Source organism: Enhydra lutris, unplaced genomic scaffold (genome assembly GCF_002288905.1).
Source record: "Enhydra lutris kenyoni isolate GAN:26980312 unplaced genomic scaffold, ASM228890v2 scaffoldscaffold71, whole genome shotgun sequence".
NCBI lineage: Eukaryota > Metazoa > Chordata > Mammalia > Carnivora > Mustelidae > Enhydra > Enhydra lutris.
Window position 1 is genome coordinate 6,772,704 of NW_019154155.1, and position 21,390 is coordinate 6,794,093.

Sequence of the window (21,390 nt, forward strand, 5' to 3'; positions counted from 1 at the left end):
GAGCACAAGTACGCAGAGAGGCAGGTGGAGAGATGGGGGAAGCAGGCTCCCTGCTGAGGTGAGAGCCCGATGTGGGGCTCGATCCCAGGATCCTGAGATCATGACCTGAGCCGAAGGCAGAAGCTTTAACCACTGAGCCACCCAGGCACCCCTCAATTTGGATTTTTTTAAGACTGAAAAGAAACCACATAGTTTAATGCCCAACTGCGTTGCTGGTTGAAGTCTTTTGTATTTGAAATATTCAGTAGATTTTTGTGCTGTTTCGAGTTTTGGGTAGAATAGCTTTAACCAATGCTTTTTGTTGGCATCTTCTTTCTACAGGTTTTGGAAATTAATAGCTCTTCTAACCTTTATATTATTTAAATATAATATTATCATTGGACTAAAATGTTCCTGATGCCAACCTCTTCTGAATTAAACAATGGACAGAACTTCTTAACCCAGTGGATGACCAATCCTTCTCGGGCTGGGGTCATATTAAATCGTGGATTTCCTATTTTGGAAGGAGATGAAGAGAAGCGAGCAAATGTGAACATTTCTACCAGCTTTCCTGTTAAAGCCACACATTTTTCAAATAGCTTCAGCCTTATAAGTGAAGAAGATTCACTTCGTGAAGTACAGAAGTTGGAGTCTAACAGTCCTTATAAACTACAATCAGATAAATCTGAAACACATACAGTGTTTCCTTTAACTAAAGAAGGACCACAAATAGTGGTATGTCAAGATGCTCCTGGATACCAGGAAGACAACAAAAATGACTTTATCTCAGATCTTTCCAGTGAATGCAAAGAAGTAGCTTATAAAGACCCACTTTTTAAAAAGCTTGAACAGGTACAAAAGTATTTGGCCCAATATGTATTTATGTTATTGCAAGTTTCTGTTGATGATGAAAAGTCACCTGCTCAGGGCCTCTTGTTTCTTCCCCTTTACTATGAAATCCTCAAAATACCAAATTTTGCCTTTTGTCTAATGTGAAACATTAACAGAGGTTTGGTATGTAAGATATACCACTTGAGGTAAAAATGTCTTTAAGTTTCTGTTTTACTTGGTAAAAACTAAATTAGAAATGGTTGATCAAATATTAGGGAGAAAATGTTGATCATAAATGTACTGACACCTATCCTATTTTAAGAACCCATGGATTCATATGACTTTTAATGTTTCTTAGTTGGGACAGTCGGTATGGTACCCTTCATAAAAAGATGGGATTTTGGAGTATTGGTGGTCAGTGTAGTTACTTAGGAATCTCCCTTTAGAACTCTTTATTAGAGGTGATATGGAAAGGGAGATGAGAGGCATTAAGATAAGTATAAGGAGTAAAGATCCATAAAGAAATGTAAAGTTAATTTAATCAATTAATTTTATGTTTAAAAAGCTGAAAGAAGTACAACAGAAGAAGCAGGAACAGCTGAAGAGGCAGCAGTTAGAGCAACTACAAAGACTCATGGAAGAACAAGAGAAGCTGCTTACTATGGTGTCTGGACAACACACACTGCCAGGTATTTTTTTGCTTACATAGAAACTTCAGTTAGTACAACAGTGGACAGTTACATACATTTCTCATCTTTAGCTGTCTGACAGGTTATTTCTACCGTTTCTCTATCATATGTTGTAAACTCGTTTCCTTAGGGGCCTTGCAGAGAACTGTGAAATGGTGCTAGTGTTATGTAATTGGGGCAAGTGGGAGCTGTGCCATTCTGGAGCATGTGTGCCCTGCTTAAAGGCATTCATATTTATTTATAATAAAATTTTAAAAAGACGTAGCAGAATAAAATGTCTAGAGCCAAGTTTGGCCTGGAGCTACTGGCTTACAGTCTCTGCCTCAGGGTCATAAATGTAAATATGTGTAGAAGCCATTCTGTTCAGCAAAAGGACCATACCAAAAATGTTTTCTGTGGTGGGAGATGACAAAATTCTTTGTTGTAGGCTAGATCAATTAAAAGAAAGAATGATGTACTTATCAGGACAAAATAAACCTGTTAAAATGTGATCTGGAGCAGTGGTTTTGAAAGTTGTTTAACCATACTGCATTATAAAAATATTTAAACTCATAATTTCAAAGAGATTTCATAAATCAGATCTTACTGGTGCACCTGGCATGTAGCAAGGATATATTCTATTTATCTAATCCTATTCTTGGTCATTAAAAAAAATGCCAGTCATGATTCTGATGATAAAATTACTAATGGATTGTGTCTCACAGTTTGTAAAATAGTGATGTGCAGTTGCTTTTTGGTGCTCCCTTTTAAGAGACTACTGATTCAGGAAGGTGCCTGTTCTGTTCAGAGATTGCACTGGGCATTGAGAATACAGAGAAGAAAAGACATTGGCAGATAACTATGCAGGGTGTAGCCAGATGGGATTTGGGGAGTGGTAGTGAGAAATGTACCACATGAAGACTGGTTTAGGGAAAAGGGTGCTTATCTTAGCAAATATAGAGAACATAGTGTGTGTCTTGAAATAGTTGAATGGTTTAGGGTTCCTTTATGGAACACATAAAGAGGATAATCAAGAGCATGTAACTAACAGCCTGTGATACTTCTTAAGGTAGAAATAGCACTATGGTAGAGCAATAGGGAAGCAGATTTCACAGTTCTTAATATTTAAGAACTAGCCCCATTTATTTATGGAACATTGCTTTTAGGGCAGTGTTTTTCACTGTTTGGTCTTAGGACCCCTTAACACTCTTAAAATATTGCGGACCCCAGAGAGCATTTGTTACATGGGCATTTACTGTTGAATTTACTGTATCAGAAATGAAAATGGAGATATTAAAAAATTTTTTTTTAATTTTTTAAATTTCTTTTCAGTGTTCTAGAATTCATTTTTTTTTTCTTTTATTTATTTGACAGAGAGAGATCACAGTAGACAGAGGCAGGCAGAGAGAGAGAGAGAGAGAGGGAAGCGGGCTCCCTGCTGAGCAGAGAGCCCGATGCAGGACTCGATCCCAGGACCCCGAGATCATGACCTGAGCCGAAGGCAGCGGCTTAACCCACTGAGCCACCCAGGCGCCCTTAGAATTCATTGTTTATGTACCACACCAAGTACTCCATGCAATACATGCCCTTCATAATACCCACCACCAGGCTCACCCAACTTCCCACCCCCCCGCCCCTTCAAAACCCTCGGATTGTTTTTCAGAGTCCATAGTCTCTCATGGTTCATCTCCCCCTCCAATTTCCCTCAACTCCTTTCTCCTCTCCATCTCCCCATGTCCTCCGTGTTATTTCTTATGCTCCACAAATAGGTGAAACCATATGATAATTGACTCTCTCTGCCTGACTTATTTCACTCAGCATAATCTCTTCCAGTCCCGTCCTTGCTGATACAAAAGTTGGGTATTCATCCTTTCTGATGGAGGCATAATACTCCATAGTGTATATGGACCACATCTTCCTTATCCATTCGTCCGTTGAAGGGCATCTTGGTTCTTTCCACAGTTTGGCGACCGTGGCCATTGCTGCTATGAACATTGCGGTACAGATGGCCCTTCTTTTCACTACGTCTGTATCTTTGGGGTAAATACCCAGTAGTGCAATTGCAGGATCATAGGGAAGCTCTATTTTTAATTTCTTGAGGAATCTCCACAGTGTTTTCCAAAGTGGCTGCACCAACTTGCATTCCCACAACAGTGTAAGAGGGTTCCTCTTTCTCCACATCCCCTCCAACACACGTTGTTTACTGTCTTGTTAATTTTGGCCATTCTAACTGGTGTAAGGTGGTATCTCAATGTGGTTTTGATTTGAATCTCCCTGATGGCTAGTGATGATGAACATTTTTTCATGTGTCTGATAGCCATTTGTATGTCTTCATTGGAGAAGTGTCTGTTCATATCTTCTGCCCATTTTTTGATATGATTGTCTGTTTTGTGTGTGTTGAGTTTGAGGAGTTCTTTATAGATCCTGGATATCAGCCTTTTGTCTGTACTGTCATTTGCAAGTATCTTCTCCCATTCCGTGGGTTGCCTCTTTGTTTTGTTGACTGTTTCCTTTGCTGTGCAGAAGATTTTGATCTTGTTGAAGTCCCCAAAATTCATTTTCGCTTTTGTTTCCTTTGCCTTTGGAGACATACCTTGAAAGAAGTTGCTGTGGCTGATATCGAAGGGGTTACTGCCCATGTTCTCCTCTATGATTCTGATGGATTCCTGCTTCACGTTGAGGTCTTTTATCCATTTCGAGTTTATCTTTGTGTATGGTGTAAGAGAATGGTCGAGTTTCATTCTTCTACGTACATTTTTTCCTGCTTTGTTGAAGATTATTTGACCATAGAATTTTGGGTCCATATCTGGGCTCTCTACTCTGTTCCACTGGTCTATGTGTGTCTGTTTTTATGCCAGTACCATGCTGACTTGGTGATCACAGCTTTGTACTAAAGCTTAAAATCAGGCAATGTGATGCCGCCAGTTTTGTTTTTCTTTTTCAACATTTCCTTAGCAATTCGGGGTCTCTTCTGATTCCATACAAATTTTAGGATTGTTTGCTCCAGCTCTTTGAAAAATGATGGCGGAATTTTGATCGGAATGGCATTGAAAGTATAGATTGCTCTAGGCAGTATAGACATTTTAACAATGTTTATTCTTCTGATCCACGAGCATGGAATTGTCTTCCATCATTTTGTGTCTTCTTCAATTTCTTTCATGAGTGTTTTGTAGTTCCTCAAGTAGAGATCCTTTACCTCTTTGGTTAGGTTTATTCCCAGGAATCTTGTGGTTCTTGGTGCTATAGTAAATGGAATTGATTCTCTAATTTCCCTTTCTGTATTTTCATTGTTAGTGTATAAGAAAGCCACTGATTTCTGTACATTAACTTTGTATCCTGCCACATTGCTGAATTGTTTTATGAGTTCTAGTAGTTTGGGGTGGAGTCTTTTGGGTTTCCCATATAAAATATCATGTCATCTGTAAAGAGAGAGAGTTTGACTTCTTCTTTGCCAATTTGAATACCTTTTATTTCTCTTTGTTGTCTGACTGCTGTTGCTAGGACTTCTAATACTATGTTGAACAAGAGTGGTGAGAGTGGGCATCCTTGTCGTGTTCCTGATCTCAAAGGGAAAGCTGTCAGCTTTTTCCCATTGAGGATGATATTTGCTGTGGATCATTCATAGATAGATTTGATGAAGTTGAGGAATGTTCCCTCTATCCCTATTCTTAGAAGCGTTTTAATCAGGAACAGATGCTGGAATTTGTCAAATGCTTTTTCTGCATCAATTGAGAGGACCCTGTGGTTCTTCTCTTTTCTCTTATTGATTTGTTCTATATCACATTGATTGATTTGCGAATGTTGAACCACCCTTGAAACCCAGGGATGAATCCCACCTGGTCATGGTGGATAATCTTTTTAATGCACTGTTGCGTCCTATTGGCAAGGATCTTGTTGAGAATCTTAGCATCCATATTCATCAGGGATATTGGTCTGAAATTCTCCTTTTTGATGGGGTCTTTGCCTGGTTTGGGGTGTTCAGGGTAATGCTGGCTTCATAAAAAGAGTCTGGAAGTTTGCCTTCTGCTTCAAATTTTTGAAACAGCTTCAGAAGAATAGGTGTTATTTCTTCTTTGAAAGTTTGGTAGAATTCCCCAGGGAATCCGTCAGGTCCTGGGCTCTTGTGTTTTGGGAGGTTTTTGATCACTGCTTCAGTCTCATTACTAGATATTGGTCTCTTCAGGCTGTCAATTTCTTCCTGGTTCAATTTTGGAAGTTTATAGTTTTCCAGGAATGTATCCATTTCGTCTAGGTTGCTTAACTTGTTGGCATATAACTGTTGATAATAATTTCTTTCTTTCTTTTTTTTTCTTTTAAAAATTTTATTTATTTATTTGAGAGAGAGAGAATGACACAGAGAGAGAGAGCATGAGAGGAGAGAGGTCACTGGGAGAAGCAGACTTCCTGCTGAGCAAGGAGCCTCATGTGGGACTCCATCCTGAGACTCCAGGATCATGACCTGAGCTGAAGGCAGTCGCTTAACCAATTGAGCCTCCCAGGCACCGGATAATAATTTCTGATGATTGTTTCTATTTCTTTGGTGTTAGTTGTGATCTCTCCCTTTTCATTCATAATTTTATTAATTTGGGCCTTCTCTCTTTTCTTTTGGATTAGTTTGGCCAATGGTTTATCGATCTTACTGATTCTTTAAAAAAACCAGCTTCTAGTTTCATCGATGCATTCTACTATATCTCTAGTTTCTATCTCATTGATCTCTGCTCTAATCTTGATTATTTCCCTTCTTGTGTGTGGAGTTGGCTTAATTTGTTGTTGATTCTCCAGTTCTTTAAGGTGTAGAGACAGCTGGTGTATTCTGGATTTTTCCATTTTTTTGAGGGAGGCTTGGATGGCTATGTATTCCCCCCCTAGGACCTCCTATGCTGTATCCCATTAGGTTTTGGATCGAAGTGTCTTCATTCTCATTGGTTTCCATGAATTGTTGAAGTTCTTTGATTTCCTGGTTGATCCAAGCATTCTTTTTTTTCTTCTTTTTTAAAGATTTTATTTATTTATTTGACAGACAGAAATCACAAGTAGACAGAGAGGCAGGCAGAGAGAGAGGCGGAAGCAGACTCCCTGCTGAGCAGAGAGCCTGATGCAGGGCTTGATCCCACGACCCTGGGATCATGACTCGAGCCGAAGGCAGAGGCTTTAACCCACTGAGCCACCCAGGCGCCCCGAACCAAGCATTCTTAAGCAAGGTGGTCTTTAGCTTCCAGGTGTTTGAATTCCTTCCAAACTTTTCCTTGTGGTTGAGCTCCAGTTTCAAAGCATTGTGATCTGAGAATATGCAGGGAATAATCTCAGTCTTTTGGTATCGGTTGAGCCCTGATTTATGATCCAGTATGTAGTCTATTCTGGAGAAGGTTCCGTGTGCACTCGAGAAGAATGAGTATTCTGTTGTTTTAGGGTGGAATGTTCGTATATATCTATGAGGTCCATCTGGTCCAATGTGTCATTCAATGCTCTTGTTTCATTATTGATTTTCTGCTTGGATGATCTATTACTGAGAGTGGCATGTTAAGTTCTCCTCCTATTAATGTTTTCATATCAATATGACTCTTTATCTTGATTAATAGTTTTCTTATGTAATTGGCTGCTCCCATATTGGGGGCATAAATATTTACAATTGTTAGATCTTCTCGGTGAATAGTCCCTTTAAGAATTATGTAGTGTCCTTCTGTATCTTTGACTACAGTCTTTAGTTTAAAATCTAATTTATCTGATATAAGAATCGCTACCCCAGCCTTCTTTTGAGGCCCATTGGCATGAAAGATGCTTCTCAATCCCTTCACTTTCAGTCTGGATGTATCCTTAGGTTCCAAATGGGTCTCTTGTTGACAACATATGGATGGGTCCTGTCGTTTTATCCTGTCTGCCACCCTGTGTTGTTTTATGGGTGCATTTAGGCCATTCACAATGAGTGTGATTATTGAGAGATACGTTTTTATTGACATCGTGTTACCTGTGAAGTCTTTGTTTCTATAGATTGTCTCCATAAATTTCTGTTCAATGATATTCTTAGGTTTTTTCCTCTTTTATAGAAGCCTCCTTAATATTTCCTGCATTGTCGGCTTGGTGGTCACATACTCTTTTAAACCTTGCCAGTCTTGGAAGCTTTTTATCTCTCCATCCATTTTGAATGTCAGTCTTGCTGGATAAAGTATTCTTGGCTGCATTTTTTTCTCGTTTAGTGCCCTGAATGCCTCTTGCCAGCCTTTTCTGGCTTGCCAGGTTTCTGGGGACAGGTCTGACGTTATTCTGATGGGCTTTCCTCTGTTCGTAAGGAATTTCTTCACTCTAGCTGCTTTCAGGAACTTCTGTCTACAATTATGATTCATCATTTTCACAGTCAGGTGTCTCGAGGTCTTTCTAGATTTTATGATCTTGGGATCTTTGGGGGAGACCTTTCTTCTTCTAGTACACGAATGCTGGTTCCATTCGTGAGATTGAGAAAATTTTCATGGAGAATTTGTTCAACTATATCTTATAGTCTTCTTTCTTTCTCCTCCCCCTCAGGGATTCCAATAATTCTGACGTTGGAACGTTTCATGGCGTCATTTATTTCCCTAATTCTGTTTTCATGGCTTCTAAGCTGTTTGTTCCAGGCTTCCTCCTGATTCTTTTTCTCTATCTGTTTGTCCTCCAGATCACTAATTCTATCTTCTGCTTCAGTTACCCTAGCTTTTAGAGAATTTAGATTGGATTGGAACTCATTGAGAACATTGTTAACATCATCCCTGGTGGTTTTCACTTCTGCCCTAATCAATTCCATTTTGTCGTCAAAGACTTTCTCCAACCTAGCTATTGTCTGGATAATTGTTAGCCTGAATTCCCTTTCCAACATACTGTCTATGTCCATATCCAATAGCTCTGATGGAGAGGGCCCAGTCTCTGAATTTTTCTTCTGTTGGGAATTCCTCCTCCTAGTCATTTTGGTGAGAGATGGCTGAATGGATGTGTAGCTCAATGTATCAACCGTCGTGCAGGCAAGGTGAACCCTGGAACGTTTCTGCCCGCTGGCGTCTTCTGCCCCCATAGAGATTCAGAAGTGTATAATTCTAATCTCAGGCTGATTTCATGGGTGATCAGAGTTCTTTGGTAGGTAATCAGCTCACTTTAGGGGACAGGTGGAAACGGCGCCTCCTCCTACTTCTCCGCCATCTTATCTCCCAGTCAGAGATATTTAAAAATTAATTCACTTAAAATAATAACCAGTTACATGTTATCATAACTAACATTTTTTTAAATGAAAAGGGTTTTCTAAAAAATTAGAAGAATGGCATAGTTTTATGTTTTTGAAAATCTCTGAGTTAAAAGAGTTCAGCTGATTCTCCTATTTGCTTCTGCATTCAATCTCCTAAGTTATATTGTTTTGGCTGAAGCATGTGAAAAAAAATTCAGCTTCACATGGTGTTTAATTGGAAAAAGGAAAGAGGAATACTATAATAGCCTTTTCAAGTAATTGTGGTTCTTTCTTTGATATTGTATCCAAACCTAACTTAGTAGTGATTCACAGTATGGAGTCTGAAACCATATTCATGCACTTTTTTATACTCTATTACATAAATTATATTGGAATATCTTGACATTTTGAATGGCTCTTTTATTTTGCATGATCTAGTAAAATTGTGCATTGATTATTTGGGAAATAGTGGTTCATGGAGTTACGTGGGTCTTTAAAATACTGACATTTCAATATGTAATATAAAAAAATTATAACCATTAATACCACTACAGATTTCATCATGAAAGTCCTCAAGTATTATGAAACTGTCAAGATCATGGTGGTAGACATGTTTAATAAGTCCTCATTTTTACTTGAAGGTTTGAATTTTACCATTCTTAGCAAATACTGTCAGTTATTTTCCTTGAAGTGACTGGTTCACTTGTTTCATTTTTGAGAAAATATCTGCCAAGTACCAAGTTTAAATCATGATAGTTTGTCTTTTTTTTTTTTAAGATAAAGATGATGTTCTTTGAGAGAAGTGGCTAGTTGAGCTTACAACTCCAAAAAAAAAAAAAAAAATGACACAGCCATGTCTTGGTTTACAGCAGAAATGATTTATGCATACTTTCTGTTTTGTCCAATAGAATATTCAAAAGACATGTACTCAACAGTTAAAATTCAATTAAAAAATTAATAATTTTTGCAACTTTAGGACATTCTTAAGAAAAAGAGTTTTTTTTCTTTCTTTCCCTTTTTTTTTTTTTTAAACTGTAAATGCTTGGTAGTAACTCATACAGTGACTGCTAGCACAGTTGGGTGCACCTGTCCTGCTTTTGAGTGAAGGCACCAGCAGTTTCCATTTTTCTCTTGCACCATCAGTGCAGGTGTTGGCAAAGTGAAAAAGGCAAATATTGTCCTAATATTTTATGAAAATAGATTTGGCCTGGGCGATGCCCTGAAAGGATTTTAGAGACCTTCAGGGGTTTGCAGACCACACTTTGTGAGTTGCCACTTTGGGCTTTTGGACTTTTATCAAAGACATCTTCAGTCTGAAGTGGGATGACTATTAGTCAAAAATGTGGATGAGGAGAGTATTGTTATAAAAGAAAGGATGTAGAACCTGATAATCAGAGAGGACCTACCTGTTTTCCAGTTTTATTTGTGGGCTGGAGGTGAGGCAGATGGGTATGAGAGATAGGTGGCCTGGCTCTTTTTATGTTTTATTAAACATTTTCCATTGTGTTTCTTCTCCATCTTTTTTTTTTTTTTTTTAAAGATAAATTGCTTTATTTTTTATTTTTTATTAATTTGACAAAGAGAAACAGCTAGAGAGGAAACACAAGCAGGGGGAGTGGGAGAGGGTGAAGCAGGCTTCCCGCTGAGCAGGGAGCCGGATGTGGGACTTGATCCCACGACTCTGGGATCATGACCTGTGCCGAAGGCAGATGCTTAACCACTGAGCCAACCAGGTGCCCCCCCGCTTTTTTTAAGATTTAAGAAAAAGATTTATTTATTTATTTTAGAGAGAGCACGTGCATATGTACAAGAAGCGGGGCAAGGGATAGGGAGGGCAGAGGGAGAGAATCTTCAAGCAGACTCGTTATTGAGCACAGAGCCCGATGCAGGGTTTCATCCCATGATCCATGAGATCATGACCTGAGCTGAAACCAGGGGTTGAACCCTCAACTGACTGAGCCACCCAGATGCCCCTAAAGATTTTTTAATCTCTGCAACCAGTGTGGGGCTTGAACTCACAACCCCAAGACCAGAAGTCATATGCTTTACTGACTGAGCCAGCCTGATGCCCCTTCACTTCTAAATTTAGTTGAGACATTCTGGGAGAAGAGAAGAATAGTAGGAGGATTTCAAGGGGATGGTACAACAGCTAGGATAGAGTTTTAACATCTACCCTTCAAGAATTACAAATTAGAGATATATAGCAGCGTAATCTCTGTGTTTATTTCCCAACAAGAGACTCAAAACTGAAACGGTAATACAGGAAATTTAGAAACTACAGAAAAGTACAAAAGTCACCCATAATTCTACTGCCTGAAGATACCAAAATGTTAACAGTAATGTAGAGGAAAGGTGCTTTTATAGGCCATGACACAGGGCAGTTATTTGTCATTGGGGAATTATTCCAATCATTTGTAGCCATCTGCCTTGGCACTCTCCGTGTTTGTCACGGGGCTGCAGAGGTGACAATTCCAGCAGGGTTTCTCACAGATGGAACATGAATGGTGCCTTCCAGAATCAGGCAGTGTTGCAGTTCTGCAAGGTGTACACTGTCTGCACAGGAATTGTAGTATAAATAAATTATGCAAGAGTCATTTTTAGACTTAAAATTTCATGATTTTAAACAGAGTTTCCTAATATGGAAGAAACAAATACGTTCATCACTTTAGAGAAAACCTGGTGGGTAGGGATCAATAACAGGAGAGAAAAAGAAGTCATTAGTTTTGGTGATTTTTTTTTTTTATAAAGATTTTTTTTTAATTTATTTATTTGTCAGAAAGAGAGAGAGCGAGCAAGCGAGCGAGCACAGGCAGACAGAATGGCAGGCAGAGGCAGAGGGAGAAGCAGGCTCCCCACAGAACAAGGAGCCCAATGCGGGACTCGATCCCAGGATGCTGGGATCATGACCTGAGCCGAAGGCAGCTGCTTAACCAACTGAGCCACCCAGGCGTCCCTTTGGTGATGTTTTTAATTGCCAGGTTTAACCCCACTGCCTGATGATCAGAGCCAGAAGTACAGATCTCCGGGAAATTCAGCCACCATAGAGAAAACCACACCCTTCTTACCATCATATATCTACCAGAATCAAACTGTAGAGAAAACACACACTTCCAGCATTTTATCTGATGAACAAAATAACTTTTGTAGAACTACTCATCCAGATTTAGTCTTAACTTCAAGAAGTGGTGCTTCTCTCAATTTGTTTGGTGAGGCACAATATCAAGAAGCACTTGTGAAAAAAAGTGATTTGAAGGAAGAAAACCATAACCATTCTTTAGGTAAGTTACTTATATTTTTCTCTTCTGTACCTAATTAGCAGTGTTACCAAGCTGTGCTAAGATAAGAAAAGTCCTTTCTGCATTTTTTCTTGTCCTCTGTGGCTTTTATTATGAGCCCCTACACATTGCACAGCCACTGAGCCTGGACTGGATGTAGAACTGGACATAGAGTTTGTGACTCTCCAAGAACAGTTGCAGTACTCATGCTGGCTTTAGACCTTCCCTGGTCACATGGGGTCTTCAAAAGGGAGGCAATGAGTTCCTAGTGTACCATTTCTCTTTGAGAGCCTAGAGATAGTTTTTTTTTTTTTTAAGATTTTATTTGTTTATTTGATAGAGAGAGACACAGTGAGAGAGGGAACACAGCAGAGGGAATGGGAGAGGGAGAAGCAGGCTCCCCACAGAGCAGGGAGCCCGATGCGGGGCTTGATCCCAGGACCCTGGGATCTTGACCTGAGCTGAAGGCAGACTCTTAATGACTGAGCCACCCAGGCGCTCCAAGAGCTTAGAAATAGCTTGAGGTTGATTTAAAACAAACATGGTGGTTGTGGTGGGGAAGCATGATAGAAGATGGAAAATGTGAGAAAGAGGTTGGTGATGGCAGTTATTTTTCAGAAAAGAAATCTCCTGCAACCCCAGACATTCCATTTGTCCTCAGTGCATCTCTGTATTCCCAGTATCCAGCACATTTCTGCCAGAGAACCAGCAGTGTCTGATGGTCTAAACTTCTGGAGCTCTCATGGCATTTTCTTTTGGTCTTTTTTTTCTTAACTCCTATTTCTATGCCCCACTCCTCCCTCCACTTTTTTATTTTTAACATTTTGTAACCATAGAATATTGTATAATTGTGTTCCTTGCCCTCTCAACATGGAAAATGCTTATGGTACATTCCATAGTTTGCATAACCATAATTTTAATGGTTCTCATCATTATGCTAGTCATCAAATAATATATCAGTATTTAATATTCTTTGAAGTAGGGCTGACTTGTTTCCAATATTTTAAATTTAATTCTCAATTTTAATGGTGTTTTCATGAATATGTTCTTTGGGGTAAGTTATAAAAAATACAGATAATACTACTTAGGATTGGGCACTTTTGTGCATAATATTTTATTTCTAATTTAGAATAATTCCTTTGTATGGAAAGGTCTAATGCCTTTAAACATTTTTTAAACAGTATATTCTCTTAACTGTTTATTTTGGAAAATTTCAAACATCCAGAAAACTTGAAAGTCCACTGCAGTGATTAGCAGTAGATCTCAATTCAGCAGTTAATTTTTCCCATGTTTACTTTGTCTTTATATATTTGTATGTGTTATATATATTTATACCTATATCTATATCTCTGCCTATATTTATGTATAATTTGTTCAGTCATTTCATTGCAAGTAATATGCAGATATTATGTTACATCATTTTAAAAATTTCAGCATGCATCAAGTGAAAAATTAGGACATTCTTCTGTATAATCCCAGTAATATTCTGTAATATTCAAATCCATTTTAGAATTCCTGCTATTGTCCCAAAAATGTCCTTTGAAGTTTTTAAATTTGATTTAATTTAATTTGATTTAATTAATTTATTTGACAGAGAGAGACACAGTAAGAGAGGGAATACAAGTAAGGGGAGTGGGAGAGGGAGAAGCAGGCTTCCTACCGAGCAGAGAACCTGATGTGGGGCTTGATCCCAGGACCCTGGGATCATGACCTGAGCCAAAGGCAGATGGTTAACGAGTGAGCCACCCAGGTGCCCCAAAAGTTTTTTTTTTTTAAAAACAGGATCCAGTCAAGTTCATCTATTACATTTTGTTGTTATAGCTCTTCAGTAATTTTTAATTTAGAAAAGCCCACACTTTTTTTCATAACATTAATAACCGTTTGAAGAATGTAACTTTTTTTAATTTTTTTTTTTTATTATTTATTTGTCAGAGAGAGAGAGAGAGAGAGAGTGTGAGCACAGGCAGATAGAGTGGCAGGCAGAGGCAGAGGGAGAAGCAGGCTCCCTGCTGAGCAAGGAGCCGGATGTGGGACTCGATCCCAGGACTCTGGGATCATGACCTGAGCCGAAGGCAGCCGCTTAACCAACTGAGCCACCCAGGCGTCCCAGAATGTAACTTTTTAATTAGGATTTTGTAGTTTATGTCTGTGATAATAAAGAAATCCTTGAGAGCTCTAAAATCTTCAGCATATGTTAATTTTTTTTTTTAATTTATTTATTTCAGAGAGCGTGCATTCAACGGGTGGGTGGAAGGGGCAGAAAGGGGAGAGAAGCAGATTCCCTGCTGAGCACAGAACCCATTGCAGGGCTCCATCTCACAACTCTAAGACCTGATAAATTTTTTGTTTAGCATAGTAACTTGTAATATTATCAAGTTTTAGGACTTTATTTTTTTGCAACTAAATTTTCCTAATTTTTATCCTAGGAGAAGGTGTTTTACCATGTTGGGAAAAGGTGACTGAACCGATTGAGGAAGGGACTGATGTGAATGTAAAAAAAATTGGTGATTCTTCAGAAGTGGCTAATATTGAAGAAAGGTATCATCCATGTTGAAAGGAATAAGAAGAGTGACAGTCTAATTTAATAGCCAGCTATTAAGATAGAGCACTTTCTCTTTTTTTTGAAAGATGCATGGTTTTCTTGTTTTTGCTTGAATATGCTTTTAAGTATGATGTCAAAGATAAAACTTATCACATATTGTCACTGATAGCGCTTAGGGAGATATATCAGTTCAAGTAGATTTGACATAGTTTTGGAAAAACTGAGCAAAGTTTTTTCACCAAAGAGAAAAAAATCTGGATAAAATTCATCTTCTCTCAAATAGTTAAATAAATCCCATTTTGGCAAAGAGAAACAAATTAATATTGAGTCTCACATTTGGTGTTACCTCTAAACTATAATTGGGTAAGTCTGGTCACAGAATTTAAAAATTTATGACAAAGATAAAATATCATTATTGAAGTTTATTATTTTCTTAAATATTTGAAATATTTTAGTGTATGTTATGGAAAGGAAAATGACTTCTGATTATTGCTCTGTTTACATTATCAATGCTCTTTATCTTAAAGATATATATTTGAAATTTTCAAAATTATTTTAAAGTGATGCAATGAATATGATATTTCAAAAGTTAATCTACAGGCAATAGATGGACTTCAGAAGGGTTTTTTTGAAGTTGTGTGGAGTGTTGCCTTCTCTGTATTTCGGGAGATGGGGTGGGATTATAGCTTTCATTGGATTTTCAAACGGGGTCGGTGACTTTGAGAAAGGTTAATACTTAGTATAGTCAGGGGTATCTGTGTCAGGCACACTAAGTGTCAAATACCACATCTTGATTTGCATGTTAAATAATTATTTTTATGATTAGACCTATTAAAGCTGCTATCAGAGAAAAGAAACAGACATTTGAAGACTACTTAGAAGAACAAATTCGGCTGGAAGAACAAGAACTGAAACGAAGACAACTAAGGGTAGGCATTTCCACTATTTTGATTAATTCATTAAGGCTTTAGAGATTTGTTCGTAATTTTCTTTAAAAATAACTTTGAGGGCCACCTGGGTGGCTCAGTGGGTTAAGCCTCTGCCTTCGGCTCAGGTCATGATCTCAGGGTCCTGGGATCGAGTTCCGCATCGGGCTCTCCGCTCAGCGGAGAACCTGCTTCCTCCTCTATCTCTCTCTGCCTGCCTCTCTGCCTACTTGTGATCCCTCTCTGTGAAATAAATAAATAAAATCTTTAAAAAAATAAAAAAAATAAATAAAAATAACTTTGAGATAACTTGGATATACCAGAATTAATTCAAATATTGTTCTCTATTTAAGGAAGCCGAAGGATCGTTCCTAATCAAAGCAAAACCAAAACAACCATTCTTGAAACGAGGAGAAGGTTTAGCTAGATTTACTAATGCTAAATCTAAGACTCAGAAAGGGAGAGAAAATAAACTAGTGACTAATCAGAGCACTCCAGAGGACCAACCTGTGTTTAAAATGGATGGACAACAATTCCAGCGGAAAACTGCTCTTATAAATAAAGAACTGTGTACAGAGAACCCGCCTGTTAAAAAGAACAATAAAGGTAGAGCCAAGAGTGATTTCGTCACACTCAGTCAGAAGCCCAAAGTGCTTAAGAGAAGTAACAGGAAAAGTCTTCCTCCAACAGGATTGAAAATACCAGGAGGGAAGAAATATGATGGGCAATTTAGAGATCAGATCAAATTAGAAAAAAAAGTTGAGTCTAATAATAGAGAAAATGTACCTGAGTGTGCAAAACTTTGTGATACTGGTTGCAAAGTCTGGAATAAGACACAGGGTAAAGACAAACTTCCTTTTTCGGCAGGACTGGTCAGCTACATGTCTTCGAATAGCCCAAAACATGAGACCTTGAAAAAGTCAGAATCTTCTCTTGATATTTCTCTTCAGAAAAAGTTAGAGAATTGGGAACGAGAAAAGGAAAAGGAAAATTTGGAGTTAGATGAATTTTTGTTTTTGGAACAAGCTGCTGATGAAATATCATTTTCCAGTAATTCCTCATTTGTACTGAAGATCTTAGAGAGAGACCAGCAGATCTGCAAAGGCCACCGGCTGTCTTCCACCCCTGTCAAAGCTGTGCAACCGCAGATGGTGACACTGGATCCTGTTACTCAATGTAACCACAATGAGGCTTCAGGCTGTACTGAACCTGAACATGAGGGTGAGTGTGAGGTCACACCCAACCAACCTGATTCAGTCTCCTCACCTGAAGGGTGTAGGGAACAGTCATGTAAAATCAGTAGGAAAGCACTCCAAATGAACACTTCTGAAAATCAGACTCAGTGGAATGTAAGTGATGATGAAGGTGTCACAGACAGTGACAGTAGCACTGACTCTGAGGAGCAACTTGATGTTACTATAAAACCATCAACTGAGGATAAAGAGAGGGGTTTCAGTAGCAGAGAAGACAGTCCACAAGTCTGTGATGGTAAGGACCCTTTTAGGAACACTGGGATTCAAGAAGAAGATAAAAGGAGAGATGTTGATTTAGATCTGTCTGATAAAGATTACAGTAGTGATGAGTCTGTCACTATAGAAAGCTTGAAAAACAAAGTTTCTGAGTCCTCAAGAAGACCCTCATCCATAAGTCTGAGTAAAATTGACTTTGATGATGAAAGAACTTGGACTGACCTTGAAGAGAATTCATTTAAGCATGATGCTTTTCTGGGGAATGAGACCATTTATGGGACTCCTCAAACAGCCTACCCTAAGAGTGAAATATGTGTGTCAGACAAAACAATAAAGAGGAAAGTTGCACCGGTGAAGAAGGGAAAAGACTTGAGCAAACCCAGTAGGAGCATAAGCCCTCCTCCTACATCCGATCTCATGATGAAGTTCTTCCCTGCTTTGAAACCAAAACCAAAATCATATTCACACTTGGGAAATGGACCCAAGTTAAACCCAAGTCAAGACCAACCACTTGGTAAGTCAGCATTATAAAATAGGTATCAGAATGTTATAAATTTCACATTTGCCTTATTAGTCTGCTATTGGAATGCTTAAAATCCTTTCCTTTCTAGTTGCTCAGTATAAGTCTAATTAGGAGATTTGTTAAAATTTTATTTATTTTGTGGGCCTAAATAATAACCACTAGTATAAGACTCGGATGGGTTGTGATTTCAGATTTTTCAAGTTTAAGCCTATGCCTTATTCTCAAGGCTTTAAAATTAATTTGTTATAAAGTGAGATAACACTTTTGTAACCAGAGAGTACCCAGTTTATGGTTTGTGTCGCTATAAGATGAACCTTTGTGCTCTTTTAAAAATGATTATGCACTACCTTGCTAAATAGGACCAAGAAGAAATACAGTAAAATTGAAGTTTCCTTTCTTCTCTGGACCTGCCCTCCTAGTTCCCTTTCCTAGTTTTGTAGGTTCCTAGAGGAACCTACATTCCCATTTCCTTTGTGTATTCTAAAAAGATTCTGTGTGTATGAAAGCATATGGGTGAGTGGGTATATAACCTTTTTACACAAATGACATGTTTTTTTATATACAATTTTTCACCTTTTTTTTTTTTTTTTAAAGATTTTAGGAGAGAGAGTGCACATGAGCGTGTAGAGCGGGGAAAGGAGGGGAAGGGACAGAGGGAGAGGGAGAAGCAGATTTCCCACTGAGGACAGAGCCCTCTGCCCATGCTCAATCCTAGGACCCTGAGATCACGATTTGAGCCGAAGGCAGATGCTTAATCAACTGAGCCACCCAGACGCCTTCACCTGATTTATAATAAATTTTGAAGATTGTTCTTTTCCACTTATACATCTGCTTATTCCATTTAATGGCTTTGTAGTACTCTGTTAATGTGATGGGCTTTTAAAATTATTGAAATAGTGAAATATTGAAAAACTCCTTTCTATTGTATCATATTATAAATTCTGAATGACTAGCATAGCATAGGTGCTTTAAAATACAAATTATAGGGACGCCTGGGTGGCTCAGTTGGTTAAGCAGCTGCCTTCGGCTCAGGTCATGATCCCAGTGTCCTGGGATCGAGTCCCACATCGGGCTCCTTGCTCAGCAGGGAGCCTGCTTCTCCCTCTGCCTCTGCCTGCCATTCTTGCTCTGTCTGCCTGTGCTTTCTCTCTCTCTGACAAATAAATAAATAAAATCTTTAAAAAAAATACAAATTATAACTTAAACTATTTAAAAAATACTCTGATTTTAAAAGTAGTACTTTTTGCAGAAAGTTTGGAAGCTTTAAAAAATATAGAATGAGGGACGCCTGGGTGGCTCAGTTGGTTGGACGACTGCCTTCGGCTCAGGTCATGATTCCAGAGTCCTCGGATCGAGTCCCGCATCGGGCTCCCAGCTCCATGAGGAGTCTGCTTCTCCCTCTGACCTTCTCCTTGCTCATGCTCTCTCTGTCTCTCTCTCAAATAAATAAATAAAATATTAAAAAAAAATATAGAATGAAAAATGTTTATAACTAAACTATCCAAAGGTAGGTGTGGTGTCATTTTGGGGTATTTCCTTCCGGTCATTTTTCCTATGTATTTTTAATATGGTACAGTTATTTGTTAAAAGTTACCTTATCTTTTTTGACCAAGTGTATAATACATATTGGCTATATCTTTAAAACTCTGTGTATTTTTAAAAAAGATTTATTTATTTATTTGAGAGAGAGAGAGCACACCAGTTGAGCACTCCCTGTTAAGCAGGGAGCCCCATGCGGGGCTTAATCCCAGGACCCTGGGATCATAATCTAAGCCAGAGGCAGATGCTTACAATTGAGCCACCCAGGTGCCCTTTTTCATGTATTTTAAAAATGGTTGCAGAACACTGTATGAATGCAACATTATTTTATTCAATAATTTCCTTATTTCTTATTGTTGAATACTTAAATTATTTTTCACTATTAGAAATAACACTGTAATGTGTATTTTTGTGCAAAAATCAGTTTTTCAAAGGGGTAATAGAAGGACAGAAGCATTGACTATTTGACTCTTTTAAATAGCAAATTTGGTATGGAAAAATTCTTAATTTATATTTCCGTGCCTAGTGGAAGTAAACTTTGATTTTGGTGTTGATTAATGCTTTAGATGTCTTGTGAATTACTTATTAATGTTCTTAAGCTATTTATATATGTGCATATATTCATTTTTAAAAGATTTATTTAAGGTGCCTCCTTAGCGCAGTAGGCAGCGCGTCAGTCTCATAAAAGATTTATTTATTTTTAAATATTTATTTATTTTAGAGAGAGAGCACATGCAAGCATGTATAAATGGGGGGGAGGGGCAAAGGAAGAGAGAGACTCCTTGAATAGACTCCTCACTGAGTGGGGAAGCCTGATGTAGGGCTTGATCCTAGGACCCCAAGATCATGACATTAGCAGAAACCAAGAGTTAGACACTCAACCAACTGAGCCACCCAGGTGTCCGTATTTATTTATTTGAGAGAGAGAGCATGTGAGCAGGGGATGGGGCCTGGAGAGGGGAGAGGGAGAGAAGGGAACTCCCCACTGAGCATGTAGTCCAACACGTGAGCTCTCATGAACCCGAGGTCATGACCTGATCCAAAACCGAGAGTCAGTCGTTTAACTGGCTCTATAAAGAGTCCTAAATGTACATATTTAAAATTGAAGTATAATTGAAGTATAATTGATGTACAATATCCTGTTAGTTTCAGGTGTACATCATAGTGATTTAGTATTTTTATACATTATAAAATGATCCCATGATAAGTCTAGTTACCATCTGTTACCCTACAAATGTCTTTCAATATTGACTGTTAACAAAAAATATATGTATTAGATGTTAAAAACATTATTTGAATTTCTTTTTATATGTAATGTTAATTCATTGTCCGATTGATACTCTTGAGGTTGAATAATGTTTTTCTTAAATTTAGATTGGTTTCATCTGGAAAGTTAGGCCAATATAATTTTTGTTGTTGTTATTAGAAGCATTGTTTCTTATGCATTTTAATAGTACCAATGTTTACAGTATTTTTGCCTCTTAGTGTTAAAAGCTAACTATTGTTCTTGCTGCTGAAGGCCTTTTGTGAAGTTCAATATATATGGCCTATGTTATAGGTGACAATGCTCGATCTCAAGTTTTGAGAGAGAAAGTTAGTGAATTGGAAACAGAAATAGAAAAATTTAAAGCTGAGAACACATCTTTAGCTAAACTTCGCATTGAACGGGAAAGTGCCTTGGAAAAACTTAGGTAAGTTTGCATCTATAAGTTGGGAAAAAATATAATGATTCAGTTTTATCTTCAAGATGATATGTAAAGTATTTGAAATAATTTTTGTCAATCCAACAAAATAAAAAGAAGTGAAATATTTTTCTTTGAAATCTTAACCGCATAAAAATTTTTTAATTAAAATGACCCATTGTAGTCAGAAATGTGTTAAAAGGGGAATTCTCTTAGTTGAGGAGATTACAAATTGAATTTTGAAAAGCATTTAAAAAAATATTTATTTATTTGATAGAGAGAGAGATCACAAGTAGGCAGAGAGGCAGGCAGAGAGAAAGGGGGAAGCAGGCTCCCTGCTGAGCAGAGACTCAGCCCTGATGCAGGGCTCCATCCCAGGACCCTGAGATCATGACCTGAGCCGAAGGCAGAGGCTTTACCCCCTGAGCCACCCAGGCGCCCCTTGAAAAGCATTTTGAAGCTGTTAATTCAAGTGCTACCTTGGCCATTGCATAAATTTTCTAGGGCTACTGTAACAACGTATAGTTGATCCTGAACAATGTGGAGGTTAGGGGCTCCATCCCCCTGTACAGCCAAAAAGCCACATATAATTTTTGACTCCCTAAAAACTTTGCTACTAATAACATACTGCTGCCTGGAAGTCTTACCGATAGTGTACAGTTGATTAACACATGGTTTGTTACATGTGTTATATACATATACTTGTAATAAAGTAGGGTAAAGAAAATGTTAATAAACTTGTAAGAAATAGAAAATACACTTAAGAGTAC

At 38.1% G+C, this 21,390-nt stretch overlaps 1 protein-coding gene across 1 annotated transcript in view; it reads left to right on the top strand.

Moving 5' to 3' along the window:
- Positions 1 to 387: 387 nt before the first annotated feature.
- LOC111159919 (centromere protein J) overlaps positions 388 to 21,390 on the top strand; it is a 68,303-nt gene continuing 47,300 nt past the window's right edge. Inside the window, exons 1-7 of the mRNA XM_022522600.1 lie at positions 388 to 831; positions 1,376 to 1,499; positions 11,643 to 11,942; positions 14,366 to 14,477; positions 15,308 to 15,410; positions 15,761 to 17,390; positions 20,497 to 20,629. Of these exons, the coding sequence (XP_022378308.1) occupies positions 388 to 831; positions 1,376 to 1,499; positions 11,643 to 11,942; positions 14,366 to 14,477; positions 15,308 to 15,410; positions 15,761 to 17,390; positions 20,497 to 20,629 (2,846 nt within the window). The remainder of the gene's footprint in view (positions 832 to 1,375; positions 1,500 to 11,642; positions 11,943 to 14,365; positions 14,478 to 15,307; positions 15,411 to 15,760; positions 17,391 to 20,496; positions 20,630 to 21,390) is intronic.